The 20,387-nt window shown below is 55.8% G+C and overlaps 3 protein-coding genes across 8 annotated transcripts in view; 2 read left to right on the top strand and 1 right to left on the bottom strand.

Moving 5' to 3' along the window:
• Positions 1-2,727, top strand: part of RRN3 (RRN3 homolog, RNA polymerase I transcription factor) — a 30,631-nt gene extending 27,904 nt beyond the window's left edge. For both annotated transcript variants that reach the window (XM_059154698.1, XM_059154699.1), the window contains exons 17-18: positions 99-186; positions 848-2,727. In XM_059154698.1, coding sequence (XP_059010681.1) covers positions 99-186; positions 848-1,009 — 250 coding nt within the window. In that variant the 3' untranslated portion in view covers positions 1,010-2,727. The remainder of the gene's footprint in view (positions 1-98; positions 187-847) is intronic.
• A 2,281-nt stretch (positions 2,728-5,008) lies between these two features.
• Positions 5,009-17,568, top strand: NTAN1 (N-terminal asparagine amidase). 2 transcript variants are annotated; one of them, XM_059155622.1, is made up of 10 exons: positions 5,009-5,168; positions 10,713-10,815; positions 10,892-10,957; positions 11,258-11,366; positions 12,893-12,966; positions 14,076-14,129; positions 14,633-14,686; positions 15,419-15,516; positions 16,721-16,834; positions 17,231-17,568. In XM_059155622.1, exons 1-10 carry the CDS (start codon positions 5,088-5,090, stop codon positions 17,408-17,410), a joined length of 933 nt encoding a protein of 310 aa, XP_059011605.1. In that variant the 5' UTR covers positions 5,009-5,087; the 3' UTR covers positions 17,411-17,568. The 2 variants fall into 2 exon arrangements, with proteins under 2 accessions (XP_059011605.1, XP_059011604.1); XM_059155621.1 differs by lacking the exon at positions 10,713-10,815 and having other exon boundaries at positions 5,011-5,168.
• A 531-nt stretch (positions 17,569-18,099) lies between these two features.
• Positions 18,100-20,387, bottom strand: part of PDXDC1 (pyridoxal dependent decarboxylase domain containing 1) — a 50,154-nt gene continuing 47,866 nt past the window's right edge. For all 4 annotated transcript variants that reach the window (XM_059155617.1, XM_059155618.1, XM_059155620.1 and 1 more), the window contains exons 22-23: positions 20,171-20,275; positions 18,100-19,771 (exon numbers count right to left, since the gene is read on the bottom strand). In XM_059155617.1, coding sequence (XP_059011600.1) covers positions 19,512-19,771; positions 20,171-20,275 — 365 coding nt within the window. In that variant the 3' untranslated portion in view covers positions 18,100-19,511. The remainder of the gene's footprint in view (positions 19,772-20,170; positions 20,276-20,387) is intronic.

Raw genomic sequence — 20,387 nt, 5'->3', positions numbered from 1 at the left:
TTTTATTTTGGATAGTGGATCCTGTGAGAGAAGAGCCAGACATATCTGACCTTTAATGTGGCCTTGAACGTGAATTTGAAATTGACCTCTGTCCACAGGTCGAAGAAATTCATAGATCCTCTTTATCAGATATGGGAAGACATGAGTGCAGAAGAGCTTCAGGAGTTGAAGAAACCCATTAAACAGGTAAGTTTGTGACTCAGCACCCTGGGAAGCTCCAGTGTGGTTACAGACCACAATCAAATGGTCAACAGCAATGTCACACTTAAAAAACACATTTTATTAATTCCGCCTTTGCAAAAAATCCAAACTCAAGTTATATTCTTCTTACCAAAAGAATTTTTTGGCTTTTTGATGAATGTTTAGACACTTGGTAAGTGAACTTTGCAAAGTGAAGGTTAATCAGCTCAGCAAATTCACATCTTCGTGTGATCACCACCACCAAGTACCAATCTCAAATTTATTTAGGTCTCGTTTTTCATAAGTAGTCGTTGGAAACTCTTTTTTTTTTTTGTATTTAGCTTGGCTTGGTGGGGGGGATCGTTCCTTCCCTCATTCACACTGTGTTAGGCACAAGGGTGAGGACGCTGAGCAAGAAAGACGTGTGCCACTGCCCTCTATGAGCTTAAAGTCTGTTCAAAAAAATCAGACCTAATGAGTCGTTACAACGTGTGACGGACAGTTGCGTGGGTGGTTGGTAATGAAAAAGGACGCGTCAGGGGAAGCTTCCAGAATTAAGATACGTTTCTTTACTTTCCTCTTTCCAGAAGTGGCATGTTCCTGAGAGGAACTCTTGAAGTTTCACACCGCCTGGTGTTCCTACTGATAACCTCTGTTCTTTATGCAGGAGGTGGTGGAAGATGAGGATGATGATTTTTTGAAAGGTGAAGTTGGGATCACTCCAAGCTCCTTTGACGCGCATTTCCGAAGTCCCTCGAGCAGTGTGGGCTCCCCTCCCGTGTTATACCTGCCAGACCAGTCCCCTGTGATCGCAAGGGTTTGTGATTGAGATGGGCATTCCTCCCTATCATGCCCGTCAGCACCAGGGCTCACCCTGTTTGGACTAGAGTGAGGACATGCCTCAGGCATCTTACTTGCAAAGTAGACCTACTCTGCCGTCCGAACGGACGCGGTTTTTTTCTTTTTTACTCCCCTCCAGACAAGGAAAAGACTGGATATCATGTGCAATATTTTAGAATGGAGTTGATGATAAATGTTGAGGACTTGGCTGTTTAATGTATATTTTATTTCTGTTAACAGCTTTCGGACATCATTGTGAAATTTCTAATACTGGCAATAGCCTATTTTAACCAATTGCATTTTTCATACAGGTTTTGTCTGAGCCGTAGTCACAAGACTGTATTGATCTGATTTCTTTTCAGTGAAAAAATGCTCTATGTAGACGCTATTCGGTGTCTTTAAAATGATTTACTTTGGACACATTGTTGCGCCTCAGCGGGAACTGGATCTGTGTGTTGGGATTTCAGTGGGGAGTGGGTGGGGGACGGGAGGAAGGTGCGGAGGGGGCCAGAGCTGGTCCCTGATACTGGAAGTTGGAGCTGTCAGAGAAGATCCCCAGGGACTTTGGAGACCAATGAAATCCTAGAGAGAAGTGATGGAGGATTTAGGGAAACAGACGCAGACAAATCATACACTCTTGAGTTTAAAAATGGATTTAAAAGAAACACAGAGTTTGGGGGAAATGGAATTCCCATGCATGGAGAGTGGGGTTGGATTTTTATAAAACGCAGCACCTGACATTTTACCCTGGGGTTCCCAGGAGCTATTAGAACGGAAACTACTCATTTTTAGTGCAATGTTACTTGGATTTTTTTTTTCTTTTTTTTAAACTAGAATCAGTTGGTCATTTTGAGAATTTCTCTGTGCTAATGGGGCGGGGAAAGGGGGGTTTGGGTCATCTGGTGGGATGGTTTCGCTAGCAGCAATAGACCAAGGTCCCAGCTCTGGCTTCTGTCTCCTGGCTCTTCGTACTGTGGATTTCAGCTCAGTGAGATCTTCCTCTGGGGAGGCTCTTTTTGTACTTTTATAACTAAATACTGGGAGGGAGGAGTCGACACAACCTCACTTTATGACACGTGTGCAAACACTGCTAGATTCATTTTGTAGCCAATGCATATTTTAGCTTCATTCCTTATTTGTGAGCTTTTTTGTTACTTGTGAAAATGGACATCTCTAAACATATTTATTTTTCTGCCACTTTTCCTATTATTTAAAGCAAGCGATATTTTCTTGATCACAAATATTTTGTAATGAAATACTTTCTCTTTCCTAGGGCTTTGTATGCTCTTGTATAATTATATTGATGGCAATGTAGAGTAAATATGTTTTTGGAAAACAAATTTTTATGGGTTTCAAAAGTTTTGGATATTGCAGATTTTCTTTTGGTGACTTGGTGGAAAGTGTTTCGAGAACCTTTGGGTTCTCTGTTCCTTTAACTGTTGGCAAAATGGTGGGGTTTTTGTACCCTGGGTAGATGAGTACATGAAAGTGTGTCCCTATAAGGTAACAGTAAGTGGGCCTTTGTGGGTTGAAAAGTGCTAATGTAGTTAAGGCTATCTTTGTAAACAAATCTGTTTAATTTCAAAGGAGTTGGAGGGAAAAGATATTGTGGAAATAAAACAATGGCATGGTTAATCTGGACCTTTGGTTCTTACACCAGTAAAGGAGTCAAGGGAGGTACCCCAATAAAGAGGCTTCTAACACTGATGTCGTGGTTTCTGTGCTTTTTACTGATCTCTGTTAAAGCTCTGTGAGAAACTGCAGCTGAGCCCTTACTCCGTCAGGGGCAGAAGTCACGCCACAGCGGCTGCGGGTGCTGGGAGACGAAGTACATGCTGGGGACGAGAGCGACTTCGAGGAGCAGCCAAGTGTCAGGGACTCTGTGGGCACACCCAGCCACTAGAGTCCCCCAGGCCTGAAAGGGTTCCAGCAGAACAAACACTTATTTGAAAAACGCACATGCTTTAAAGGAACATCAACGGGGGGGGGGGGGGGGGGGGGATTGGGAAATTTCCTTGGGAATTCTAGAAAAAGGATTTTCTATTCCTCTTATTGAAAAGTAGGCCTTCATTCGGGGCAGAGTTCCAAGGTCTGTCCTGTTGTCTGTCTGCTGTGGTTGGCTCTTCCTTAATGAGAAGTGGTGAATTAGCAAGTGTGAAAGGGCCAGGGACTTCTCAAGTGTCACGGATAACACAATCGGTGTTTCTCTAGCCAGCTGTGTGACCTTGAACAAGTCTGAGCTCCACTAGGAGCTGTAAGGTGGACGTAACTATTACCGACCATAGGGTTGTGAGGATTCAGTGAAAATGCATGGAAAGGCAGTAGCTGTTGGGCTGCCTCGTGAGAAGGTAGTTAAGCAGGAAGTACTTCCATGGCAGCGTCTTTACGAGGCAAGGGTAACGTTCACTCCATCCACACCGGTTGCCTCCTTGGTACCAGCTGAAGAGATCTCACCTGGAGAGAAGCGGCCAGTGTTTGCCACCTGCCAGGCATTGCTTCTTAGTTTTGGTCCTAGAATCCCCCTGGGAGCTTTGAAAAATGAAGGTGGTGGAATTCAGATGTCACTGCAGTGTTTGCTCCGTGAGGCGGCTGTTCATCTCACCGCTAGTTTCGTAAAGTTGCCTTCTGGTTACCGTAATGTGGAGTTGGGTCTGTTTAAGGAGTATTAACAAATTTCATAACAGAGAGCCCCTAGGTGAGAGGCCTCGCACCCAGATAACCCGTCCTCAGTAGGGACTAGATGGTATCTTGTTGATCTTCATTCCCAGGGTTCTGAGCCCATCAGTGCGGGCCTCCTGGACGCCAAGCAGCAAGTGCTACTGATGAAGTCCCAGAACCTAAGTCAGGTTCGGTGGGGTGAGGAGGTTCGGAGCCGACGACTAAAGAAAGAATTCTTAAGACATCGTTGGTGCAAAATTGTGGTTTATTAAAGCACGGGGACAGGGCCCGTGGGCAGGAAGAGCTGCGGCTGCCCCGGGTTGTGAAGGTGGGCATGTTATATACCCCACGGTTGGGGGGGAGGTGGTGAAGGAATGGGGGATTTCGACAGAGTTCTCACATGCTAGGGAGGGTCTACAAGGTGCCGGGGGGAGTCTTTGCCATTATGGCTTGATCAATGTCGTCTTTAGGTCAGGCACTAACATCAAGATAATGGGGGATTCTTGGTGGGGCATTATGATCCGGCCATCATCTACATTCCTTTCTACCCCAATCTCCTCCAGTTTATGGTGGGAGGGGGACATTAGGGCTTCAGGAACCAAGAGTTATTTGCCTCTGGAAATTTGTGCTATTGATAAGGTAACCTCCCTGTTTAGGTCTCTAGGACATCTTGTAGAGCAAGGGAGATTCCTGTTCTGCAGGACTGTGATCCCTGCAAGTTAACCATTTATCGTTTTATGGCAGTCATGGGTGCCTGAGGAATGCCACACATATGGAGGGAGCAGGTGAAGAGGGGGTGCAAGGCGCCAGCTTTTGCTGTGTCCTCAGCCAGCCTCCTGCTCCCTCATCACTACTGAGGGTTTCTGCGTGTGTGGGGCTTGCCAGCTTTCAGCTCTATTTTCGCAGTTCAACGTTCATTGTTACTGAACACAGTCCTGTGGAGGAGCACAGCAGCTTCTGCAACTCAGGTAACCTGCTCAAGGTCACGACAAGAAGTAGTAGAGCCGTGATCTTGACTCGAGACGGTCAGATCCCGGAACCCACACTCCGGCCAGGCTGGCCGGCCCGCGAACCGAGCCAAGCAGGGCGCCAGGAGCTGAGGCCCCGCCTTTCCTGGGCGTCCACGCTTTCGGGACTACATTTCCCAGCGCTCCCTGCGGAGGGGGCCGGTCGCGGGCCGCCCCCTCCCGCTTGGACTACATCTCCCACAGGGCCGTGCGGCCCCGCCCTCGGTTTCCCCAGCCGCTCCGGGATGCACCGCCCCCTGCCCCGTGGGACTCCAGTTCCCGGCGGCGCCCGCGGGGGGCGGGGCGGGGCGCGGCGGGGCGGCCCGGGGGCGGGGGCCGCGGGCGGCCCGGGGCTGGGGAGGCCGCCGCCTCCCTGGGCCTGCCGGGGCGGCCGCCTCCGCGATGCCGCTGCTCGTCGAAGGGCGGCGAGTGCGGCTGCCGCAGTCCGCCGGGGACCTCGTGCGAGCCCACCCGCCTCTGGAGGTGAGCGGGGCCCGGGCCGGGGGCAGGGGGGCTTCGAGGCGGGCCCGAGGGACCGCGGCGGGCGGGCCCGACCCCCCTCGCCCCGCCGCCTCCAGCCGCGCTCCCGGAGGCAGAGTTTAAACTTGGCGCAGCGGAGCGGCCGGCGGCACGTCGGGAGCCCCGGCCGCCGGCCGCGACTCTCTGCCCCGGTTCGGGGCGTCGGTGCGGCTTTCCCCTCCCTGGGACGTTCGAGGGCGTCCGCCGAGGCCGGGCGAGGGGCCGGCGGCCCAGAGAGGTCAGGCGACTTGCCCGAGGTGGCACAGCACGCGGGTCGGAGGGCGCCCGGGGACTCCGCGACCGGGGGCAGGCCGGCCCCCACCCCCAGCCGGGCTCGGCCGCTGGAGGCCAACCGGGCAGCGCCCCTGCGCGCCGGCAGTCGTGGGGGACCGCGCCCCGCGGGGAGCGGCTCCTCCCGGCGGGGCTGCGGCCAGGGGCATCCGGCTGCTCCCCCGGGCTCCTTCCTCCCCACCCCCCACCCCCCACCCCCCACCCCCCACCCCCCACCCCCCACCCCCCTCCGACCCGAGGCTTAGGGCCCCCGGGTATTTTTAGCCAGAAGAAAGGGCCCTGCTTTTCCCCCAGCTGAGCCTTGTCGAGGACCACGCCCTGATGGAAGGGTTCGGTTTTGTTTCGTCTTCCTGCTTTTGTCCTCAGCTAGTTCTCCCTGAACCCTCAGTCCACGCTTAGGCAGGGAAAGGGGTTCTTAATGCAAACAAGAAACGGGTCCAGGTCCGGTTGAGGGGGAATCCGTCAGCTCGTGGACTGGAGTCCGTTCGTTCGTCCTGAGCTGCTGCTGTCTGTCGGGCACCGGGTGCGCCTGTGTGTCCTACAATCAGGGCCGAATGCTTCCCCGCCGAGTGAGAGGGGCTGGTCTTAATCACAGAGAGGCTCCGACGCCCTGGGCTGCTAAGTGCCCTACAGGAAGAATGCCGGTTTTCCCTCTGAGAGGTGAGGCACGGGAGCTTGACATAGCCCCCGGGGGCTCGCGGAAGGTCGCTTTGGGGTTTCCTGTTCTCCGTTGCACACTTTGGAATTATTTTGTTTGCATACTTGTGTCGATCTGTCCCCCCACCACCCCCACCCCCCCGAAGTGGGCTTCCTGAACAGTCTGTGTCTGTTACTGCTCCGTGTCCTCCGAGCCTAAGGCAGTCTCTGGTCACGAATCTGCACTTTGTAAATACTTGTTATATCCATGAATGAACAGAGGAACCCCGAGAATGACCCGAAGGATGGGGAGTAGCGGGGGAAAGGGAAGACTCCGTGGTCCCCAGCCTGCAGGTCAAGGAAACAGCTGTGATGTTAGCACCTGGGGTCCGAGCGGACACCGGGCCCTGTGCGAAGCGTTTTCCTGGGGCTGCATCGCTGTTACTCGTTAACTGTTACGAAGTCAGAGTAGGACTCACCAAGGGGAAAATCTTTCAGCTGCCTCCAGAATTTAGGTGACACTCTTTTTATGTTTCTCTGAGAATCTGTGATAAAAGGTCAGAAAAATGAGAGTCCCAAGCGTCAGGCTCGGTGGGGAGTCCGGCCCGGCCTGTGTAGGGGGACGGGGGCAGCGCGCATTCCGGGAAACTGGGGGTGCTCACCGGCCTTTGCAGCAGTCTTGGGGAAGAAGGATGGGCGCAGGGGGAGATGGAGCAGGGGGAGGAGGGTGAGGGCATTCTAGCTGAGCTGCGTGGCCAGGAGGGGAAGCGCCCCCAGGGCGGCTGGACTGGCCAGGGCAGAGGGCGTGAGTCGACGCCCCTGGCGGTCCCGGGTCAGGAGGCGTTTCGGTGGATCTTTCAAAGAATAAGCAGTGGGGGGAGAGGCGAGCTTTCATTAAGTTTTCTGTAACAAGTAGCCTGTCCCCTTTGTCAGAACATATAAATGTCAAGAGGACCACAAGCACAACCACAAACCACGGCGTCCTGGTACCCGTCTCGACAGAGGGTTTTCTTTATATACGAGTGATGTGCTTCTGAAAGTGAGCGCAAACTGCATATTCTGGTCGGTGATGTGTCTTTTTCATGGAACGATGTGGCCTGTGCCGCGGTGGCAGTTAGAAGCCGGTCCCTAGCCAGGCCCGGCACAGAGCAGCCGCCGCCCCCGTCCCTGGAACTGGGGGACTGGGCCCCACCTGTGGAAGCAGGTGCTCTCACTAGGCCTGTTTTAGAGATGAGCCCATTTGAGAGATGAGCCCTTGGAGGCACACACAGGTGGAGTGAGTTGCCCAGAGTCCCGAGCCCTAGAAGTGGCGAAGCCGGCGTGGGGACCTTGGTGGCCTGCCTTTGGCTCTAACGCGGCTCTGCTCAGTGTGGACCCCGACTCTCCCCACTATTTGGGGCTACTTAGGTGCCATTACCAGGTAAGACCATGGAAAGCTCCGTTCCTCAGCCACACTGGCCATGTTTCAGGTGCTCGACAGCCGGGTGTGGCTGGTGGCTACTCTGTGAGGCAGGGCCGGTCGAGGTCATGGTCCGCACCCCAGAACATTCCTTCAGGGCGTGCGCTCTTTGAGCCTTTGCTTTTACCAAGTCCCCCCCTGGGGCTCCGTAACCGGTGCCCCCCAGCACCTTGCTAAGTGTGGTGCCGTAGGATTCCAGGACGTGAACGCACCGTAACTTAGTTCCTGCCTCTGCACGCAGGATGTTTCCAAGTCTCCTGCGTTACCGACATTCACAGAGCTCAGTCTTCCTCAGCCTGTTATGGTTCCCACCCGTGGAATTGCTGGACTCGAAGGGGTTCCGAGCAGAAAAGGGGTGTGACGGAGCCACGTTCAGAACTGACGCAGGGACGGCGGCAGCCATCGGGGAGGGTAGTGTGGGTGGCGAGGGGGACCTCGGGGTCAGGGAAACAGGCAGGCAGGGGGCAGCCCCCTAGTTAATCCTCTCGCGGGCTAAGGAGCAGACGGCATCATTCCCTGCTCCCCAGGGCAGGAGAATTTGCAGGAAGAATGGACAGACTCCAGGAGTAGGGTAAGGGGACACTGGGTCATTCTGTAACTGGCCAGGACCGGGGTCAGCAAACTGCAGCCCCCGGCCTGATGCGGTGTCTGCACAGCCCGTGAGCCACGAGTGGCTTTTACATTTTTAAATGGTGGGGGAGGAGGTGGAAATCCAAAGAGGCGTATTTCGTGACCTGTGAAATGACAAGTTAATTCAGATTGCGGTGTTGTCCATCAGTAGAATCTTCTGGGTCCACGGCGCCAGCCCGGTTGTTTATATGTTGTCTCTGCTGCTCTCGGGCTGCATGGCAGAGCCTGGTGCTTGCAAGACGAGACCACACCAGCAGAGCCCAAAATAGTTCCTCTCGGGCCCTTTTCAGAGAAAAGTTTGCTGAGCCCTGGCTTCAGCGAGCCGCGCGAAGGCACAGGAGTTGGGAAGTGAGAGGCTGCCGGGCCAGGGGCTCCGTAGGGATCTGAGTGTCCAGAGAGCGTCGGAGGTCCAGAGGACGGGGCTCCTTCATTTCGGGACAGGGTGGGAGGTCACCAAGGAGCTGTCGGTGTTTTTCCACAGTGGGGACGTGTGGCTAAACTTTTTCTTAAAATTGGGAAACCAAAACAACATGTTCTTTTCGCTTTGTGGCAGCATCTCGTCTTTTTTTTTTTTCTTTTTAAGGATTTTATTTATTTGACACAGAGAGAGACAAGTAGGCAGGATGGTGGCAGACAGAGGGAGAGGGAGAAGCAGGCTCCCCGCTAAGAAAGGCGCCCGATGCGGGACTCGATCCCAGGACTCTGCGATAGAGACCTGAGCCGAAGGCAGAGGCTTAATGACGGAGCCTCTCAGGGGCCCGGGCATCGTCTGTTCTGATAATGAGTTTATGTGATTTCTGGTCTTGACTTTGCTTTCGGGCGGTGACCCCTCGTGAAGGTGGCCTGCACCCTCCTTCCCGCAGCCCCGAAAGAATAAAGCCAGGGGTGTGTGTGCAAGGAATACCGGAGAGGAAACGCTGCGCTCTCCCGGCTCTTGCTCTCCCTGAAGGTGAGAAGGCGCCCTGGGTGTCAGGATGGCCAGTCCCGCCGGTCCCTCTCGGCCCCACTGACGCGGCAGGTTCTGGCTCCTTCTGGTTGGTTCCACGGAGGAGCCGCTGTCCTGTTCACAGCTGCCTTGCTTCCACTTAATGCAAGTTTGCCAGAAGAGAACAAGGTGTAACTAATCCAGCTGATCGTGGTTAGTGAGTGAGTTCATTTGTTTTTACATCTTGTGTTCTACGAAAGTCTGCAGCCCGGGTGAGCCCCAGCCAGGAGACAAGCCTGTGAGCCCCGAAGGCTCTGCTGCAGGCGCCACGCTGCACGCACCCGTCTGCCCACTGAGATGGGGATTTGTTCCCTTGCTTGTCGCGAGTAGGAAGGAAGTAAGGACACAGCCCGTGTGTCCTATAATGATCGCAGTGTATGTCCACCTGATGCCTTTGAAAAACTTCAGATGGTTTCATTAAAGAATTGAATGCCTGTGGGGTTTTTAAAAAAAAAATTTTTTTTTTTTTTTAAAGATTTTATTCATTCTACAGAGAGAGACCGAGAAGGAACACAAGCAGAAGGAATGGGAGGGAGAGAAGCAGCCTTTCCACTGAGCAGGGAGCCCGACACGGGGCTCGATCCCAGGACCCTGAGATCATGACCTGAGCCAAAGGCAGAGGCTTAACGACTGAGCCCCCACAGTGCCCCTAATTACTATTTTTTAAAATGTGTTTTTAGGCTTAGAGTCTAATAAGAGTATTGAACCTCTAACTCCAGTGTAACTGCCGTCCTGGGGGATAGGTTCCCTTCGGGCGCGCCGTCTGGGATCCTGCACTTGCACGCACGGGTCTGTGGAAGAATTCAGGCTCATGTTCAAGGAGAGGAAGTCCTGACACCTGATGGTACCCCGGCCTTTCCACGGGGTGGCGAACTTCCGGCCGCTCATTTCCGGTTTTCTGCACCGGTAGGGACTCCACCCAAGAGCATCTGCAGAACTGAGCTTCCCGGGTGTAGCGGCCCCTGAGCCCTGCCGTAGAACTGGCACACTTAAGAGCTTTTATGTTTTGGGGTTTTTTTTTTTTTTTATACTTTCGCATGTTGTCCGTGTACCTCGCCGAGCCACCTTCCTCTGTAGTCCCCGGTGTTGCTGGCCGCCCGGCCGTCGTGAGCCGCGTGGGGAGGTGCGTGTTTGGGGTGCATACTCAGTGCGGGGGTCCCACAGTGGGAGGGCCAGACTCGGGACGGGGACAGTCCTAGCCTCCCTCCCACAAGGGCTGTGGCTGCAGAGCGGCTGGGGCGCTCGCCCGGACCCCCCGATTCCCTGCCCAGTGCCAGAGCTGGGCAGAGTCTCTTGCTCCCGAGTTAGGTCTCGTATTGTAGGTTCATCAAAGCCCAGAACCGCACCGTTCCTCCGCCTTGTCCCCTGCAACAGCCGCCGCTGCCCTGTGAGCCTGGCCCGTCCTCTGCGCAGTGCCCACGCGCCGAGCCCTGCCAGCCCTCGCTGGGTACTCAGCCCTACTAATTGCCATCACGATTTTATTTTATTTTTTTTCTTAATTAAACAGGAAAGAGCCAGACTTCTCAGAGGTCAGTCTGTTCAACAAGTGGGACCCCAGGGCCTTCTGTATGTTCAGCAAAGAGAGCTGGCAGTGACCTCCCCAAAGGATGGTAGGTTAGGAAGCAGTGAATTGGGCGTTACCCCCCAAGGCTACTGGATATTTTATTTTCTTTCTTTTTCAAACAGGCTCCATCTCCATTCTGGGTTCTGATGATGCTACCACTTGTCACATCGTGGTCCTGAGGCACACAGGTAGGGCGAGAGGCGCGAAGGGAACCGTTGCTGAAAGCGGCCGCCCACGTGGGGCCATCAGAGCCCGTGCCCGAGTGTCCCCGGGTCCCCTCCGAAGCCCAGCCCCACTCCCCTTCTCTTGAGTCTGCACGGCATCTCCCGGGGCCCTGGTCGGGAGGCTCCGTGGGCAGCACAGGTGTTTCTGTTCCTCCTCCGTCCAGGCTGCCCCGAGGGATGCGGTCCGGAGAGACCAGAGCAGGTGCGCTGTGCGTCCGGGGTTCTCAGTGGGAATAACCCGAGTCATTCCTCCCTTCTCTCCAGGTAACGGGGCCACCTGCTTGACCCACTGCGATGGAACGGACACCAGAGCGGAGGTGCCCTTGATCATGAGCTCCATAAAGTCCTTCTCCGATCACGCCCAGTGTGGAAGGTGAGCTCCACGCCCGTCCATCCCGCGCAGTCGGGAGCTGTGCGCCGTGGTGTGGAGGGGCCGGCCAAGCGGAAGGTCATGGCCATGGCCGGCTTGCTCCAGGGAAGCACAGCTGGCACAGCGCCGGGCCCTCATCTGTGGTTGTGGGGTGACGGGTACAGGCTGACGGTCCCGAAGGTCTGACTTGGAACCTCCAGCGGTCTCCTCGCTCCTGTGCTTTTAGAGGTTCACCTGTCGGACGTCGCTCTGTTAGACCCCAGATGCCGTTCCCTGGGTTCATTCATTCATTCATTCGTTCGTTTGCTCTCAGCCATTTGGCAGGGACTTCCTCCCAGCCAGAACCCGTCCCCAGGCCACAGCCACAACCACAATAGACAGAAGCTGCCCGGGGCGCTCACATGCTAAGGCGGGGCGGGGGGGGGGGGTGCCGCGGGAAGCCCCACGGGCTGGTGCGCACCCGGAAGGGCTGGAGGCCGCCCAGGCAGGGAAGCTCGGCCCGGGTTTCCTTCGTGGCAGCCAGGCCAGGCCGGCTTCAGGGGCCGGTGAGCCGCGCAGGCAGTGCCTGATTTCCCTGTGCCCTGGGCCCCACCGGCAGGAGGCATCCTTGTGCGGTTCTGGAACTGTCAGTGCGCTGGCAGGGGTGCGGCAGGGTACCCTGGCAGGCGAACCCAGAGTCCCCAGGCTAGCCCTGTGGATGTCTCGGCTCCTCTTGCTGGCTTACGTTTGTGGGGGCCCCTTGATGCTTGTCCTGGTGCTGGCGACGTGGCCAGTTCAGGTTCCGACCTCAGGAAGATTTCGTTGGTCCTGGAAAGTGCTGTCCCTCGCTGGCCCTCACTGTCCTGGGCTGCGGACAGATTAGCAGACGAGGGCGGGGAACACAGTGTCCAGCAGGGGAGCTGGGCGTTTCCAGCCACGGGGCTCCTCAGGGCTCTGCTGTGCTCGTGTGCGCGGAGACCGTCCTAGGGAGGGTCACCCCAAAAGAGTGGCATGGTGTCCCCAGCTTGGAAAAGCTGGTGTACTGGGTACACACATGGCTTTAGGAATAGCCCCGTTTCCTTCTGGAAATGGAAGTGCTACTCCCTCCTTCCGGGTGAGGTGGACGGGACATCGTGCGGTGAGGGCCCCCCACAGCCCCCGCAGCGGCTGCCGCCTCCCCTACCCAGCCCTGCACCCTCTCGGGCTGAGTGTGTTAAGAGGTTTCTGGAAGCTCCTGGCGCTGGGTGGGTGAAAGTGTGAGGCAGTCCTGTCCCTGCAGAGCTCGGCGTCTCGTGGGCAGACGCAGCTCCCCTCGGCCATCAGGGCCCCTGGGCGGGGTCCCCAGAGGCTCGCGCAGCCCTGGCAGCCACACCCGTTTCCCCCAGTGCCGCCCAGACGTGTCCTCCCTGCGCCACGGCCCGGACGCGGCCCGGAGGAAGCACTGCTGTAGAGCGAGGCTTCGTGGACGCGGAGAGCTGAGATCCCAAGCACACCCAGGGTCCCCGTGGCTGTCGTGCGGGCCTCTGACCACCGTCCCGTCTCTTTGCCAGGCTGGAGGTGCACCTCGTGGGAGGCTTCAGTGACGACAGGCAGTTGTCACAAAAACTTACTCATCAGCTTCTTAGTAAGTGCCGTGCTTTCTCCCCAGCTCTGATCAAAGTCTGCACCCCCTGTAGCTTGGGTGAAGTCCTCATTCGTGCCACACCCCTGGGGGGGGGGGGGTCCCTGCAGCTTGGAGCCCTGGGCATGGCCCTGCCGGGACTCGTGCAGAACAGAGCTAAGTTTTCCGGGGCGGAGTTTTCTCGTGCAGAACAGAGCTGAGATTTCCTGGGCACCAGCAGTCGGCACCGTGCAAAATAGTCGGCACTGAACTATGTGAAGACAGAACCCTGCTCTGGGCAGGAACGTCCGTCTTCATCTGCAGAATATTAAAACCAACGATGCCACTGTAGTCCTACTAAAGTCGCATGAAAAAAAGCCCCGCTCTGTCCCCGTGCTCACACGCAGGGGACCAGATGCTGCTACAAGCTGCGAGCGAAGCGACCTGGCCCCGGGGCTTCAGTGTGTAGGTTTCATGTCCTTGGACGCAGTAATTCCCACCTGGGACTCTAAGAAAATCATCTGTGTTGTGCATAGAGCTTTAGGCCTAAAGATGGGCAGTAAGAACATTCTTTACGTTAGGAAGCAGTTAAATGTCCACGAGTAAGTAGTTAAGGAGCCACTAAGCAAGACTCAGGATTACCTGGCAGGCAGATGCATAGTCGGGACACAAAGTTGCTCCCAGTCCCGCAGCCCCCGGTGTGGGCTCAGCAGGGCACGGGCGGTAAGGAAAGGCACGCGCTGGGATTGTGGCCGTTAATAACCCACGCACTCCTTACACTTGCCTGTATTTTCCTTTTATTTATTTTTTACAGTGATAAGCCTTTTTATGACTGTTGATCGGGACAGAATTTACTTAATAGTAAAGAGCTTACGAGTCAGCGGTCCCCCCACTGCCCTCACCAGGGGGTCAAGAGGGGATGGCCCAGTCGGTTTCCTTTGGGCCCGAGGCTGGGAACGGGCCTGTCACTCGGCAGGTGGGGTGCGGTGGCATCAGTCGGCGGGAATCTGGCCTCTGCAGACGGGCCAGGTTGTGGCTGGAAGGTTGGACAGGCATGGCTCGGTGGCTGCTGTCCCTCCGGCCCTGTCCCGCCTCGCTCAGCCTGTGCTGCTAACCGAGAACTCTCGTTGTAGGTGAATTTGACAGACAGGAGGAGGACGTTCACTTAGTGACGTTATGTGTGACAGGTGAGTTCTGCCATCCTCCCCAAGACGGGTGCCCTCCCCCTAAAGTAAGACTCTGCACGAGCACCTCGGTCACGGGAGATGGTCTGGCAGCGCTTGGCTGACGCGTGCCCCACTGGTATCCTGTGCGGCCACGACCACCCCCAGCGCCACCTCCTGACCCTGACCCTCCTGACCCTGACCCGACCTTCAGGGCCACTCCCCTCTCCTTCCTGGGGCTTTTCAGAGGCTTCTCCAGCTCCTGGGAAGGAGCAGCAGCCACCACGCGCGGCAGACGGCGGAGGGTGTGGCGTGCCGGGAGGATCCAACTGGGGATGGGGCTTGCGGACCCCAGCCCCACGGCTGAGGGACTTGGCAGGGACACAGGAGAACCGTCCCTTGCATGTTCTGCTTTTTTTCCCCTTTCTGTGGTGTGGGCTCCTCCGAGGCTTTGATTATGGAACATGAAAGCAACTGTTGAGTATTTCTTAAACATTAAATCTTGAACTTTTTTTTGTTGTTGTTAGAATTAAATGACCGGGAAGAAAATGAAAACCACTTTCCAATCATTTACGGCATCGGTAAGTAGTAGGTTTCACCGAGGGTCAGAGGCCAGTCCCGTGCTGGCGGGAGCACGTGGTGAGCCCGCGGGGGCACCGTTTCGGTTCCTGTCCTGGCTCCTCTGTGGGCCCCACGGGGGGGCCCGGGCAAGGAGCGTGCCTTCTCTGACCTCTGTCTACGAAACCAAGAATGTCCACACCCTGAGGCCATGAAGGACAAACAGGGGAGCCGGTAGGAGGCAGACCCGGGTGGCAGTGGTAACGGGGCTCCAAGCAGCGGGGGCCTTTGCGTCTCCCACCGATAAGCGACCTCGTAAGGTCTGGTTGTGAACAAAGTTCCTCCTAAGGAAGGTGTAAAGCTCTCCCGGCTCCAGAGAAGCCGGAACACAAACACTGGATCTGGCCATGATCCCAGGCCACACTTGTGCCCCGGGCCAAGCAGGGGGGTCGGCCACGTGCCCGCCGGGAGGAAGGGCAGGCTGCTGGGGGCGCCGCGCAGCCACCCTGGGTTGGGAGCACAGTCTCCCCGCGGCTGGCCCAGGCCCCAGCGGTGCACGCGGCGGGCTCGGCTGGAAGGCCGTGGTGTCCCTCTCCACAAAGGGGGCCGCTGGAGACCCCTCACAGTGGAAATGGAACGAGAGGACTCTCCTCTCTCGGGGAGACTCTGCACTGTTACAGGTGTTGGAAATGTAAGATCACGCGAACTTTCCATTTGCATCTTAAGTCAAGGAAAATGTTGTTTGTCCCCCGCAGCTGTGAACATCAAGACCGCGGAGATTTACCGAGCATCCTTCCCAGACCGGGGCCCGGAGGAGGCGCTGCGGGCTGCCCGGGCTTTAACAGGAGGACCAGTGAGTGTGAAATCATCTTTGTGTTAAGGGGTTCGGGGAAGAAAGGGCATCGCACTCCAAAGCCTCAAGTTTTATAGACCTTAGAAGTGAACACTTCATGGGAGTTTCTTTAAAGCGATGAAATGATCAGGGGTCACCTCTCTCCCCTCCACACACAACACGGACGAGTAAGGAATGGTTTTAGGTTGCAGGCGCTCGGCCTCGAAGGGGCACAGGGAAGGAACGGGCGCGCCCAGCATCCGGTGCAGCGAGAACGAACCCCTTGTTGTTGGTGCAGCCTTGGCCTACACACGACTCACGAGGAAAGGAGAGCCGGGCAGCGGGGAGCGGCCCCTGCCTCTGCACCTCGGCAGCCACACACGTGTGGACCACGTCCTTAAAGGGCGATCTGCCGCCACAGGTGGATTCGCCCACCAGAATCATCAGGTCACTTTCCACAGGTCTGATCATCAGGGATGCTTTGTAATACTAATACCTTAATTTTGAAGGAAAAAGAACCACCCGAGCCTTACATGTCATTTAAAAATGCCTGAAGGGTTCTCTGGCCCCTTCCTGGGGTGAGACCAGCCCGCGCAGTCACAGCCCGCGAAGGGACGTGCGCGCTGACAAGGTGGGGACGTCCTCCTGGGACACGTGTGGGTTCAGAGCGCGCTCTGGTCAGCCTGCGCGCGGCTGGGAGACGACTCCTGCGCTCTGTCTGGCGGCACCATGGCCTGGGCTCCGCTAACACCTGCACCCAGTCCAGTCTCAGAGCCCAAGCCCGACGGCTGCCGGTTAGAGGCCCTGCCCCGGCAGCTGCGGGGCTCAGGGCCCGGTGGCCGGCAGACACGCACTTGAACGTGGCGCTCTCTCGCTGCCTTCGATTGGGCGGCGGGCGGCCTGTGCGACCTGCTTCTGCGTGGCCGGGTCCGCAGCTGCTCCCCGCAGTGCCGTGGGCCGCTGCAGGCCAAGTGTCTGTCCCTCTGGGCCTCAGGTTTTCACCCCACGTGGGAAAAACGTGGTCTTCCTAGAGGACTGTTTTTGGGACTGAAGGAGATTCCGCTTGTTACTCACCCAGGGCCGGAGTAGCTTCTGTGAGACATTTTCGAGAAGCTTGTCCTCAGGGTAACCGCGGGGCTGTGGGCCTACCCTGGGCTGGCTTTACTGGCGGGCTCTGAGGAGCGGGGAGCACGCGTCACGTTCTGCCCCTGAAATGTCGTTTTAGATGATTAGTATCTACGATGCAGAGACCGAACAGCTGCGTCTGGGGCCGTACTCCTGGGTGCCCTTCCCGCACGCCGACTTCTGGCTGCAGCAAGACGACAAGCAGATACTGGAGGTGAACACTTACGGGTTGGGTAAATCTCCGCACGCTGGTTTCTTCATCTGTGAGGAAGAAAAGGTGCTTAGAGCAGAGCTGCTCGGCTCGCGGCGGGCAGCAGTTACTTCTAGGCTGCGGTGGGCAGCCCCCGTTGAACTTCTAGGTCAGCGGGCAAGTCCCGTCCCAGCCGCGCGTCTGCATGGGTCGGGAGGCGGATGGAGCCAACCTCCTTGCCCCATTGGCGCGGGACCCCTCCTGTCTGGTCACTCTGCAGTGGCTCGATGCTCGGTGACCTGAGTGTCCAGGTCCGGGTTTAAGAACGTGGAGACCCTGCCACAGCTCCATCAGGAAAGGGAGAGAAAGGGAACAGCCAGGTTGTTCCTCTCTCTCATACGCACAATCTTCTCTTTCCAGAACCTTTCCACTTCGCCTCTGGCTGAGCCGCCCCACTTTGTGGCACATATTAGGTCTACCTTGATGTTTTTAAAAAAACACCCATCTCCCACCAGCGCACTGTTTCCTGGAAACAAGGCTCTGCTCTACAAAAAGAATGAAGGTGGCTTGTGGGAAAAGATCTCTTCTCCCGGAAGCTGAACGCGGGATCACCAAAGCAAGCAACTTGCCGGCCTGACGGACCACCGCGGGGCCTGCAAAGAACACGCATCCGAGTCTCCATCTGCCGCGTCCTAGGTCTCCCTCCTTACTGTCCCTTCAAATGACTTTCAAAATAAAATCTTATTTTGGCAAAGGCATTTGTTACAGGGGTTACTTTCTGCTTCTCGGAAGCTGACCTCCAGCCTCTCCTTTTTGGTAACAAGGGCACCAGAGGAGCCGCCTGCCTCGTGACTCTACAAGCAGTCGTCTCAGATGCGCGGTGAGTGCCTCTCCTGCTACGTCAGGGAGTAAAGGGAAAACGGTAAGTTTGTTTTAAAAACCGTATTTAAAATGCACTAAAATTCTCTGAAAATTGATGCATCTCACAGAGGGGTTTTTTGGCCCCCCAAATGTTTTAGAAGCGTCATTTTCAAAGCTGGTATCCTACTTCTAGATGAATGCTAGGTTCAGAATCTGGTCGTCTGCTCTGCAGTATAATCAAAATAATCTGCTAGGAGATTGTATTTAATGAGAGCTACACAAAGCCACTGAAGTCTGTTCTGTCAGGTGTAAGGTCATTAAAATGCCCCAACTGTGATATATGCCAGTCCTACCTGTAGAGACCTTTAGCTTCTGAAAAGGCAGGCACGGGGTCTGATCAATGACTGTGTACAAACTGAACTCACTGGTAACAATTTCAAGAACCTTTATTGAAACCAACATTCAAATAGTGTCTTAAGGGTGAAATTCTGTTTCAGCAAAACCAATTTAACAATTCCAAATATATATAAAAACGTTTAAAAATTAATCTTGTTAAAGGTGATAATTTCCCCTTTCCCCATTTTATCTGCTATACTTCATTGCACCAAATAAACAGGGAAGACTAATCATCTGTACCCAAAAAAAAAAAACCATGTTGACAAGTGCCAAATGTCAGAGATCACATCCAATCAGAGTCTAATTATAGGCTTAATATGGTGTAACTAAGGCTTCCAACAGGACAGTCCACAAGCCCAGTGTGAATCCCCACTACCTTGAGGCGGCCGTAGCCTGACTTGGCCGGCCTGAAGGCACAGGGGCCGTTACCTAGGATAAATGAAGAGGCGCGGTAATTCTGGAGAAGTAGAAACGGGCAGTAATTAAGGGCTTACTTCTAGTTATTTCCGCAGTGGTCTGGCTTGCCTAGCCTGGGCAAGGGGACGTTGCTGGTTCTTGTTTCTGAGCTGGGCCCAAAGAGGTGAGTTGCTAGTGGGGAGAAGCCACAGAAGCTCCCATGTCAACCGGGTCAAAGATCTACTTGTTCTAGAATTGGAACTTAGTTCACATTGGTTAAGAGAAGCATCTCTATCAGGTTTTCAGATATTAAACATAGAAATGAGCACAGCCTGCACCTGTGTGCCAATTTAAAAGCTTTACCCATATTTAAAAATATACATATATATGGTCAAGAGTTTTACAGTTACTCTTCATAGATAGTCCTTTAATGTGTTTACAAATAGTACATAAAGGGAGAAATGACCTGTGGCGGGGGGCTCCCGGCCCCCACAGCCCTGGGGAAGCAGCAGTGGGCACAGGAGGCCCGGGCTCGCTTACTATCCCACTGAATCCGTCTCCGTCGAGCTGAATCCACACCCGCCGAGCGCTGCGGCCCCACCAAACCGAGCGCCCGCCCCGCCCGCTGTCCCCCGCACTGGGTGGCGCGAGCCCAGCGTGCTCTTAACGAAAGCGGCCTCAGCAGAGAGGTACACGTAACCGCATATAGCGTCTTACACTTGGGCCTAGAAAGGCGAGCGCGAGTGTTCCAAGGGGTGGGCACTTGAGCTCTAAGTGTTGTGAATCAAAGTGTTTATGTAACGGGGGAAACCGGTGCAAACTACAGCTGGGCAGACAGAAACGACAGGAGTTGCTCCACAGACCCATGGAATGAGACAATCAACTGCCCTTCTAGAAAGTCTGGCTTTCAGGCACAGATGTGTGCAAAAATGCCAGTTCCGCACAAACAACAGTCATTTCTCTCGCATTAGCACGTGGCACGGTTCACATTGTCAGTAGAACTTCTTCCCTGAAACGATACTACAGTCTCCAAGCACAACACTGACTTTTATCTTAAGCTCTCCGGTTCTTCTACCTGCGGACGGTTGTCTTCTGGGCGCTGGGCCCCGCTCTGGAGGGCGCCCGTCTGCTCGGCGTCCTGCGGGGCGCGAGTGCTGGGAGGGGGCTCGGGGCCGCCGGGCTCTGGGGTGTCGGGCTCGGGCGCGCCGCTCAGCTGCTCCGCCTTCTCCAGGTCCTCACTGTGGCTGACCGAGCTGGTCTCGCTCAGAGCGTCGGAACCTCTCAGGGATCTCCTGAAAGGCTTCTGGCCTAGAGAAAGTCACGGACCGCGCTGAAAGCTCCCGGCGCGCTCCCAGAGCAGCCCTGCGATCCCCAGCCCGGATGCCCCGGAGGGAGGAGGTGAGGAATGGGCAGGAAGCCAGTGTGGCTCAGGCCGGTTGACACCAGGTTAGACACGATGCCAGCCCTCGGGACCCTACCGCCCCATGAGGCGCTACAGAGAAATTTCTCCAAGTTAAAGCTCCAAGCAACTGCCAAGGTTAAAATGAAGTGAGTCTTAAGAATAACAGGACTTTGGGTGAAAGCACCAAGAAAACAGAAGGATGCAGGTAGCACTGAGCAGGAAAAGCCCCAGGACGTGAAGGTCTACGTTCCCCAGAGGAACTGCCAGTTCTCAGGGTTCATACGCCCCCGGGAGACGTCCCGTACCTGGAAGTCTCTGCTTTGTGCGTGTGCCCGTGGGGGTCTGCGGGGGTGTGACGCCTGTGCCTTGTACCTTGTAGACATAGGTGTGTTCCGTGGACTCCAGGGAGCCTGCCGAGGAGAGAGCGGTAAGCGCGTGCCACCCGGGGAGCTGACCCAGGCAGTCTCGTTCCCCAAGAAGCTTCCTCCGGCCCTGCAGCCTCGCTCAGACCAGCAGAGCCTT

The sequence above is a fragment of the Mustela lutreola genome, chromosome 17 (assembly GCF_030435805.1).
Source record: "Mustela lutreola isolate mMusLut2 chromosome 17, mMusLut2.pri, whole genome shotgun sequence".
Lineage (NCBI taxonomy): Eukaryota > Metazoa > Chordata > Mammalia > Carnivora > Mustelidae > Mustela > Mustela lutreola.
This window is presented reverse-complemented; position numbering and strand designations above follow the sequence as displayed.

Bases quoted from the DNA above. Each gene is read 5' to 3' on its own strand.
- NTAN1 (XM_059155622.1), top strand. From the start codon at position 5,088: ATGCCGCTGCTCGTCGAAGGGCGGCGAGTGCGGCTGCCGCAGTCCGCC. The intron at 12,967-14,075 runs GTAAGTGCCGTG...CTCTCGTTGTAG, and splicing joins ACTTACTCATCAGCTTCTTA to GTGAATTTGACAGACAGGAG. The intron at 14,130-14,632 runs GTGAGTTCTGCC...TGTTGTTGTTAG, and splicing joins AGTGACGTTATGTGTGACAG to AATTAAATGACCGGGAAGAA.